The 10,932-nt window shown below is 41.5% G+C and overlaps 1 protein-coding gene across 2 annotated transcripts; it reads right to left on the reverse strand.

Annotated features, from left to right (window-relative positions):
• Nucleotides 1-700: 700 nt before the first annotated feature.
• On the reverse strand, nt 701-5,452 carry LOC132836567 (mitoregulin-like). 2 transcript variants are annotated; one of them, XR_009647379.1, is made up of 2 exons: nt 5,190-5,452; nt 701-2,031 (listed from the first exon to the last, which is right to left on the reverse strand). XR_009647379.1 is itself a non-coding variant. In XM_060855921.1 (2 exons), exon 1 carries the CDS (start codon nt 5,428-5,430, stop codon nt 5,260-5,262), a length of 171 nt encoding a protein of 56 aa, XP_060711904.1. In that variant the 5' UTR covers nt 5,431-5,452; the 3' UTR covers nt 701-2,031. The 2 variants fall into 2 exon arrangements, 1 of the variants encoding a protein (XP_060711904.1); XM_060855921.1 differs by having other exon boundaries at nt 5,260-5,452.
• Between the last annotated feature and the right edge of the window lie 5,480 nt (nt 5,453-10,932).

The following is a 10,932-nucleotide window of genomic DNA, read 5'->3' on the forward strand; positions in this document are numbered from 1 at the left end:
TTTTTCTTTTTAGACAAAGAAATTGAAGGCTATCAGGAGAAGATGGAAATGTGGAATTTGGAACATACACGATCAGCCATGATTTCATTGAATTGCCGGATGGCCTACTTCAACTTCTAATTCGTGCACATTTATAATCATGTTAGATTTATCATACATAAATGTAATTAGATTAGATTAGATTACTTAGTGTGGAAACAGATCCTTCAGCCCAACAAGTCCACACCGACCCGCCGTAGCGCAACCCACCCATACACCTACATTTACCCCTTACCTAACACTACGGGCAATTTAGCATGGCCAATTCACCTGACCGGCACATCTTTGGACTGTGGGAGGAAACCGGAGCACCCGGAGGAAACCCACGCAGACACGGGGAGAACGTGCAAACTCCACACAGTCGCCTGAGTCGGGAATTGAACCCAGGTCTCAGGCACTGTGAGACAGCAGTACTAACCACTGTGCCACCGTGCCGCCCACTAAGATCGTGTTTCCACAAGATTTACTTTCCACTTTTAATATTTTAACTGGGTCTTCAAGGTTAAGATGTCTGCAAATGAAGAGCTTGATAGAGTAAAAGATACAAAATCCTGTTAAAAATTAAAAGTAGCCAAGATCTTGAGCAATGTCAACAAAACAACAGATCAGAACTTAGATCTGAAAGAGAAAAAGTGCATCTGCAAAATAAAACGGCAGCTGGTACAAATAATCAGCCTTTATTAAAACAGGTATTGTGAGAAAAATACACAGGCATCGTATTGATAATAAACAGGTGCCATTTCTTCACATTGGTTAGTATTCTCTGCAGTAAAAAGCACAGTCCCAATAACACTTTGCAATGAAAATTCAGAATCCAAATTCCACACGTACTCATCGCTTATGGCAATGAAACATCGATACCTGTGTAAATTTGCTTAAAGATATAAAAGGAACCAGTGCAAATCATGCAAAGAAAAACCTGAAGCTCATCACTCCACATTTACGGTCAAATTCTTGGTATGGCTAGAATTAGGCCAGCAGTAGTGCCTGCATTATTTCCCACTTATGCAAGACAATATTGTAGACATTTCACTCCATCATGACAAATGCTGACTCTAGCTCCATATGGAGTCATCTTCTCCAATCTCATTTTATGCTTTCCCTGTGTATAACTTTTAGATTTTTTATTTTTCAGTGCACATTTAATTTCTTCTTTAAAAAGTGTGGTTGACTTAACCCCTAAAACCCACTTTACACTTCATGGAGCTAATTCTATGTTTACACGCCCGTGCTACTAAAATACTACCAAATTAAACATTTATTTACCCTCTCCTTCCAAAAAAATGTTCAAAAAGCCAGAATCTTTCCCAAAAGTAAACAGACTTTCAAAATTCACCTGAACTTGAACGCTGTTAGTTTAGGACAATCTGAAGATCTCATCAAATTCATAATGTAAGGAAAAACAAATATTCCCCTTCAAAACGTTCCAATATTCATCCTTGAAAAGCTCTACAGTATCAACTGCAGATGCTGTGCAAGAAGAGCGGTATTTATCCTATAAATTCCAAAGTTTTTATTTTCAAATATATGCCAGTTAGAATTAAGTTTCACACACAAGGCTCTTTTGTCTTGATCAATTTTAAATTGACGAAGAGCACAATGTTATAAAAAGGGAAATATATTTTGAAACATTTCAAACAATAGCTTGCCGTGACTTGTTCCTATCCCTAAAGCTTTTGTACTAGAAATAGTATCTCATTTAAAACATGGATACAAATTACCCTTAAATCAATACATATTTTGCACATTAAAGAACAACATGAGCAGCAAAGTGGCTTCCTGGGCATAGTCAAAGACGTTCAAAACAACAGCTTTCTGTGTAAACAATTCCTGAATCAGAGTTCAAAACAGAAGAGTCTTTTCTATGGCTGTTGCTGTTTCCCTTAATTGCTCCGGAAAACTGACTCTATTAGTATCTTCACAGTCACTGTTGGCATTCCAGGTCCTTCCTTCTGCATGTTATTGGCCTGTTTGTCTGGAGAAAAAAAGTAACTGTAAAAGAGAATTACAATTAGCAATATAATTAAATAAACATGCAAACTTCAGTATTATGAACTCTGTTCTGCCAAATAAAGATTAGGTGTATTATATAGATTAAGAAGTGTAGTGGCGGGACTGGATCGGAGTGGGATGCTGTTCGGACGATCAGTGCAGACTTGATGGGCCTAATGGCCTCTTTCTGCACTGTAAGGATTCTACGGTGGAAGAGTCCAGAACTAGGACTGCAGTTTAAGGATAAGAGGTAAACCTTTTAGGACTGAGGTAAGGAGAATTTTTTTCACCCAGAGTGGTGAGCATGTGGAATTCACTATGACAGAAAGTGATTGAGGCCAAAACATGGTGTTTTCATGAAGGTATGTATAGCTGTTGTGGCTAAAGAAATACTGGGAGGGAGGGATTAGGTTACTGAGCTCAATGATCAGCCATGATCATAATGAATGGTGGAACAATGGGTCTTAAGACCTACTACATCTTTGTAGTTATTAAATTTCAGAAGTATCTGGAACCCTCAAATAATAATTAGACTCTAGAGTCATAGAGATGTACAATACAGAACAGACCCTTTGGTCCAACTCATCCATGCTGATGAGATATTCTAACCTAAACTAGTCCCATTTGCCAGCACTAGGCCCATATCCCTCCAAACCCTTCCTTATCATTTGCTCATGCAGATGCCTTTTAAATACTGCATTTGTACCAGCCTCCACCATTTCCTCTGGCAGCTCGTTCCATACACACGCCATCCTCTGCATGAAAAAGTTGACCCTTAGGTCCTTTTTATATCTTTCCCCTCTAACCCAAAACCTATACCCTCTTGTTCTGGACTCTCCCACCCCAGGGAAAAGGCCTTATCTATTTATCCTATCCATTTTGTAAACCTCTTTAAGGTCACCCCTCAGCCTCCAATGCTCCAGGGAAAACAGCCCTAGTCTATTCAGCTTCTTCCTATATCTCAAATCCTCCAACCACAGCAACGTCCTTGTCAACCTTTTTCAAACCCTTTCAAGTTTCACAACACTCTTCTGATAGGAAGGAGACCAGAAATGCATGCAATATTCCAAACGTAGTCTGATCAATCTCAGAAGATATTTTCCCCCACCGGAATAATACCTCTTACTTGCTGAGGGCTTTGAGATAAAGTTAAGTGTTGATGGATATTTTATTCTTAGATTGTTAAAATCTTTAATAGTTATCAATGATATTAAACTGGATTGTACTGGATTTGGCATTACATTGTTTAACAGACTTTTGGGCACAGTCATCAACTTACCTACTTAAATTGGTTAATCTGTGAATAAAATTGTAAAATAAATCTCAATTTTTTTTTCCCCATGAAACTAATTCCATTCTCGTACACTCCTTAAGCGGGGAAATATATTCTGAAGAGAAATTCTGAACCTTTAAAATATCTGGGACATTTACAGCATAGCTAAGGATTATTAAACTAAACAGGTTCTCTGGAGGAAGGTAGCATTCTTGGGCAATTTCTTCCCTTGTAGGATGGTTACGATAATACTACAGATCTTAGACTACACCATTCTGGGGGTTGACTACCTTGAACTCAGTAGACAGTTACGGACGAACTACTCCTGATGTAAATTTCTTCCAAAGAAGAGTTAAAACCTACAACTTCATTCTGTGGGGCTTTAGGGAAAGAGAATAACTTATATTTTTTTGAAAATCTGTCCTTAGGTAAACAAAGTGACATTTTGTCCATTCCCCCATACATACACAATTACAATATTTAAAAGACATTTGAACAGATATATGAATAGGAAAGGTTTAGAGGGATATGGATCAAAAGTGGGCAAATGGGACTCATTAATATATAGAGTCAGACGATTACACATGGAAGCAGACCCTTCAGTCCAACTCATCCATGCTGACCAGGTTTCCCAAAATTAAACGAGTCCCATTTGCCCACTTTTGATCCATATCCCTCTAAACCTTTCCTATTCATGTACCTGTTCAAATGTCTTTTAAATATTGTAATTGTGCTCACCTCCACCAATTCATTTGGCAGTTCACTCCATACACAGACCACTATGGAAAAAGTTACCCCTCAAGACCCTTAAAATTTTTCCCCTCTCACCTTAAAACTATGCCCTCTAGTTTTGAACTCTACTACTCTGGGGGAAAGACTTTTGCTATTCACCCTATCTATGTCTCTAATGATTTTAAAAGTCTCTATAAAGGTCAACCCTCAACCTCATACACTCTAGCGAAAAAGTTCCTGCCTATCCAGTCTCTCCTTATAACTCAAACCCTCCAGTTTGAATAACATCCTAGTAAATATTTTCTGCAGCCTTTCCAATGGAATTTGGTGTATCAGCTTGATTTCCTTGAGGACATTAATGTAAAAATCCATCTGGTTCACACCAGTCAGATTTCTGATGCTATCCACAAACATAGAATACCATCCAAGGCATCACACACAATCAATAAATTGAGTTATAGTAAATCATTCATTACAGAAAAACATGACAGCTAATTTGTACCACAAAGGCCCCACAAGCAGAATGTATCAATTCTTGGTAGAATTAAGATATATTAACCTGATATAGGAAAACCTCTTCCCTCTGCCATTCTCAGCCCCATCAAAAGCAATGTTTACAGCTCAGTGGTTAGGGTGTGCGTAGATAATTTGGCAAGTACTCATTTAACATCACATTCAAACATTTCATTTTTAACAGGCCACTCCTTCAATGCTGCACTTCCCCCAACTTTCGATCCAGGTTAGGTACTTATGGCCATCACTGAACTCAAACTAAAAACTCCAGTGTGTATTTTCCAGTTCTTCCACTACAAAATACTGAACGGCCTTGGTGCCTTTTGAATACATGGAAAATAGGGGTTCAACTCAACAAAGAATTGCTCCAGCAATATTGTATTTCCTTAACTGCTTTTACAATGCAATATAAATTGCATCAGTTGGTATCATTGTATGTATATCTTCCTTTCACAAATATTCAAGTGCAATGGGCCTGTTTTCAATAGCATTACGGCAACTTAAATTAAACAAGTTTATGTTTATGACTGTAGGTCCACAAATACGACGTTAAAAATCACACATCAGGTTTAACTTTGACCACCTCAGTCCAACACCAGCACTTCCTCATTATGTAAGTACACCAACAGGATCTGCTCACATGACAACGGTAAAAGGAGAATTCTGCTTCTAAGTCCCTGCGGACTGAGGCGCCTTTCACTATCCCTTACTCAAGCCAAGTCCAATTTCTTCTGCGTCTCAACCAGTTTCGATTGTAGCCGCCTCTTCCTCCAATCCAGGAACCTCCTCCGCAGGATATTTGCCTGCCAGCCGATAATGACCCCCGAAGTGAAGGACAAAACAACGGCGAGTTGCAAAGTCCTCTCGGATACTTCAGCCATGTTCACCCGAGCGTATGTCAGTGCGGCGACGGAGGAGAAGCGCATGCGCGATCCGGGCCACGTTCCAGATCAGCTGAGAGCCGGAACAATAAGAAAAAGTTACACTCAGCCCCAGCAACAAATGGCAATCTGAATGTTTAGAAACAAAAAAAACCTGCAGATGCTGGAATCCGAGGTAAACAAGCAGGAGGCTGGAAGAACACAGGCAGCATCAGGAGATGGGGAAGTCAAATGTTTCAGGTCTAATACTTCCTCAGGACTCGGGGTGGTGGAAGGGGAGCAGCAGATTAAGGGGGGGGGGGGAGGTGTAGGAGAAGGTGATCACAGGAAGAGGTTAGAGCCTGGTTTGTCGATGGGAGGAATGAATCCAGTTGGTAGCTGGAAGGAAGGGTCGGTCAGAGGAATGGAAGGGGGGGGGGTGTGCTGGAAAAGCGGTTGGGGATGGAAAGGGAGGTTGTTTGAAATTGGAGAACTTAATGCTGTCCAGGCGGTAGATGAGGTGTTGTTCCTCCAATTGGCTGTTTGATTCACTATGGCAGTGGAGTAGGCTGAGGATAACTCATGTTGGAGAGGGAATGCAAAGGGGAATTGAAATGGGCAGTGACTGGGAGGTCAGTTCGGCCCCTGTGGACCCAGCTGAGATGCTCCATGAACTGTGCCCTTAGTTTAGGTTTGGTTTCATGAATATAGAGAAGACCACATTGGGACCACCGGATATAGTAAACTAGGTTGGAGAGGCAAGTGAACCTCTGCCTTACCTGGAAAGACTATTAGGGGTCCTGGATGGAGTTGAGGGGAATGGTGTGCTAGCAGGTTTTGCATGGTCACCAGGGCAAGGTACCAGCAATTTGGGGGGTGGGATGGAGAGTTGGTGGAGTGATTGATGTGAACTAAAGATTGGCAAAGGGACGGTCCTTACGGAAGGCAATGGGGATGGGGAGGGGTGGGGAGAGGAAGATGTTCTTGGTGGTGGGTCTATTTGGAGTTGGCTAAAGTGTTTAAGGATGATATTTTGGGTGTGGAGCCAGGTGGGGTGGTAGGTGAAGAAAAGAATGGGCACTCTGTCTTTATTGCACTTGGGAGGGGATTTAGAGCATTGGAGCAGGGAATGGAGGATGTGCTGTGGAGGGTGTCTGGATGACAGAGGGGAGAAAGCCACGTTGTTCAAAATATGATTTGGAGATGCCGGTGTTGGACTGGGTTGTACAAAGTTAAAAATCACACAACACCAGGTTATAGTCCAACAAATTTAATTGGAAGCACGCTAGCCTTCGGAGCGACGATGAAGGAGCGTCACTCCGAAAGCTAGTGCGCTTCCAATTAAACCTGTTGGACTATAACCTGGTGTTGTGTGATTTTTAACTTTGTTCAAAATAGGTGGACATCTGGGATGTTTGGAGTGGAATGTCTCCTTTTCTGCTGCAACGGAGGCAGAGGAATTGGAAAAATGGGACAGAGTTCTTGTAAGATACGAGGTGGGAGGAGGTTAGTTATGGGAGTCTGTGTGTTTATAGTAAATGTCCAGCTGCAGACTATTGCCGGAGGTGTAAACTAAGACCTCAAGAAAAGAGGAGGTGGGGAGACGGTGTCTGAAATAGACCACCTGAACTTAAGGGTGGGGTGGAAGTTCAGCCTGGATGCAAGATGCAGTACCAATGAAGTCATTGATGTAATGGTGGAAAATTTGGGGCAGAGTGCCTGTGTAGGTCTGAAGAGGGAATGTTCGATGTGGCCGACAAAGAGGCAGCCAAAACCCTCCCCCAACCCTCCCCTTTATCTGCAGTTCCCTTTACACCCATCCCCAGTCCTGAGGAAGGGTTACATCTGAAACATTGATTTCTTCACCTCCTGATGCTGCTTGGCTTGCTGTGTTCTTCCAGCCTCCTGCTTGTTCACCTGAATGTTGTAAACTCATGCTTATTCAACTTTTATCAAGTTTGGGTCCCCCTTGGTTGATTCTTTTATTTGCCGGGATTTGTCCTCAACAATGTATGCGCGATGGTTTCAAGAATCATTTCAGTGGTTCTATTTAGAAAAGGCATCTGGGTGCCTTTGATTCATATGGACAAGATCAGCTGAATGGCTCCCTTCTGTGCTGTATCACTTCTATTGTTCAAAGCAGGAGGTCCATCTGTAATCAGGCGGAGGAGGATACTTAGTGGGCTGGGGAAGTGTGGAAAAGCTCTGAGCCCCACATATTATTACACAAAACACCAATTATTTCACTGAACTCTCGACTGTTTAGACTCCCAATCACCAATTCTCTTAATTACACTTCTAGTCTTGGCTCACTAGATTTCAGGATAGGCAAACTTTAAGTGGGACAATTCAAGGGTTGGGGAGAGGAACGTCAATTCTACTTGCAAGCCAATACTCCAAGAGACCACCTATCAATCAATCAATCAATATACTCATTGGCTTTCCCTTGAATTGATATTCTTATGAATCATAGAATCCCTACAATGTTGAAACAGGCCCTTTGGCCCAACAAGTCCACACTAACCTTCTGTCGAGTAACCCACCCAGACCCATTCCCTACCCTAGTACTCTACATTTACCCCATCTTCGCATTCTTGAACACTGTGGGCAATTTAGCTTAGCCGATTCACCTAGCCTGTACATCTTTGGATTGTGGGAGGAAACCCAAGCAGACATGGGGGTAAATGTGCAAACTCCACAGGGACAGTAGCCCAAGGCTGGAATCGAACCCAGGTCCCTGGTGCTGTGAGGCAGCAGTACTCGCCACTGTGCCCCCCGAGAGTGTTCAGAAGTGTGCATGGCTCCAAGCTTCCCATGTTCTATCTGACCAAATTACAATTAAACAGATAGTTTGTGCATAGTCAATAGTTCCTTAGATGAAATATAAAGATTAAAACGAAGATGATAAAATGTGCTTGTGATGTCAGGTGTTGAATGTTCAGAGGGTAAGTGAAAAGCAAATTAGCGAAGCAGAGACAAATTATAAGAGATTAGCAGCTAAGTGGAATCCAAAAATCTTCTACAGTGAAATGATAAAGGGAGGAATGGGTTCGGTAGATGCTGTCTAAAGAGCATTTGAATTTCTATAATGTATCTTGTAGATGGTCCACACTGCTGCTGTTGATAAAAGGAGGAAATGTTGAAGTGCGGTCTGAAATGCATTATCTGAACATCTGATAGAGACAGGTTTACCTGAGGTATTTAAAAGGGCATTGGATTGTTAGTCAGAAAGAAAACGTTTGCAGGAATATAGGGAGAAGACTGGGCTTGTTCCATGTGAATTGCACCTTCAGGGAGTTAGCGCAGGCACACAGTCTGAATGGTAACAGTACAGAAGGCAGCCTTTCTATAATTCTCAAATCCACTAGCCAGAATCCCTTTATATTCTACAAAGTGGAATCAGGCTATGCACTCAATGCCATTTTCAACAGACATCACCTTTCTCACTATACCCTTTGTACCTAATTTGGACGTGGGTTCTTTGTGAAACCTCTGAAATGGGAGTCATAGCCAGAGCTAAATTGTATTTGGAGTTCACACATTGAAACCAGCCAGCAGATTACTATCTTTTGGATGAGCAACTGAACTTTGGCCTAGTGTGTCCTATCATTCAGGCAGAAAGTCCTGGGAAACTGTTTAAATAAGGGGTGGAGAATTCTCACAAATGTCTTAGAAAATATTTAGCCCTGAAACAACCTCACTAAAACAGTTTATAGAGTTACAGAGTTTTTAAAGCATGGATTAAGGCCCGTTGACTCATCATTAGCTGGTTATTATCTCATTGCTGTTTTGGGACCTTGCTGTGTTCAAGTTGAATTTGCTTTTCTGATGTTTAAAACAATGGTTACAATTTAATGGCATTTCATTGGCTGCAAAATACTGAGGTCAGTAAATGCAGGATCCAAATATAAGAGATTATTTCCTTGACAATTACAGGAGGAGGTCAGGCACTGTGCTGGTCTGCTCTGCTGTAATTTCATTTGCAACAGATTGCCTTCCATTCTTCATTTTCAAACAATTATACCAGCACTTCCTGTTTAACCATTTATAATGGAGCATCCTTCCTTCTCCCTTCAACTTTGTACAATGAGAACTCTGAAACCCCTATATAACATTCACCCACCAGAGGAAGCAATTTTTCAATATTTACCCAGAATAAAGTTCTCAAATTTCACTTGTCCAATTAATGGTTGTACCTCTCAGTATTTTATGTCATGTTAACTGAAGTTCAAATTTCAAGACATGTAGGTTTCAATGTTTCTACTGTGGTTTGACACAAATGTCTCTTGATTAAACTTAAATTAATAGTTATGGCTTATATTTTAACATGGGGCAGTTTTTGTAGAGGAATAAGACAGTGTTATTTTCTGGGTCTGTAAATTGTGAAGGAGCAAAAATAGCCTTTAATAGAATGATATGTACTTCTTGTCAGATGTGGGAGTTTAAAGAGAGTTTAAGGGTTACTGCGGATTATATCTGTCATAAATGCTGTAGGCTGCGAATCTTATCAGATCGAATGGATCGTTTGGAGACACAGTTAGAAGCAATGAGGAATTTGCAATAGCAACAGTATGTGATGGATGGCAGTGATGGAAGGGGGGAAAGTCTCAGATACAGTCACATAGATGGGTTAACTCCAGGAAAGGTAAGAGAAGTAAGCAACTGGTGCAGGAGTCTTCTGTGGCTATACCCATTTCAAACAGGTATGCTGTTTGGAAAATGTATGGGGTGATGGATTCTCAGGGGAACGTAGCACGAACAGCCAAGTTTCTGGTATTGAGACTGGCTCTAATACAATGAGATGTATATCGGGTTCAAAGAGATCAGTTGTGTTAGGGGACTCTCTAGTCCGAGGTACAGGCAGATGTTTCTGTGGCCAGCAGTGAAAAAGCAGATGTTTCCCTGGTGCCAGGATCAAGGATGTCTCAGAGAGGGTGCAGAATGTTGTCAAGGAGGAGAAGGGCCAGCAAGAGGTCATTGTCCACGGTGGAACCAATGACATAGGAAGGGAAAAGGTTGTGATTTTGAAGGGAGATTACAGAGAGTTAGGCAGAAATTTAAAAAGGAGGTCCTCGAGAGTAGTAATATCTGGAATACTCCAGGTGCTACGAGCTAGTGAGGGCATGAATAGGAGGATAGAGCAGATGAATGCATGGCTGAGGAGCTGGTGTATAGGTGAAGGATTCACATTTTTGGACTACTGGAATCTCTTTTGGGATAGAAGTGACCTGTACAAGAAGGACGGATTGCACCTAAATTGGAAGGGGACTAATATACTGGCAGGGAAATTTGCTCGAGCTGCTAGGGAGGATTTAAACTAGTAAGATGGTGGGATGGGACCCAGGGAGATAGTGAGGAAAGAGATAATCTGAGACTGGTACAGTTGAGAACAGAAGTGAGTCAACCAGTCAGGGTAGGCAGGGACAAGGTAGGACTAATAAATTAAACTTCATTTATTTCAATCAAGGGGCCTAACAGGGAAGGCAGACGAACTCAGGGCATGGTTTGGAACATGGAACTGGA

The sequence above is a fragment of the Hemiscyllium ocellatum genome, chromosome 3, assembly GCF_020745735.1.
Source record: "Hemiscyllium ocellatum isolate sHemOce1 chromosome 3, sHemOce1.pat.X.cur, whole genome shotgun sequence".
Classification (NCBI taxonomy): Eukaryota; Metazoa; Chordata; class Chondrichthyes; order Orectolobiformes; family Hemiscylliidae; genus Hemiscyllium; species Hemiscyllium ocellatum.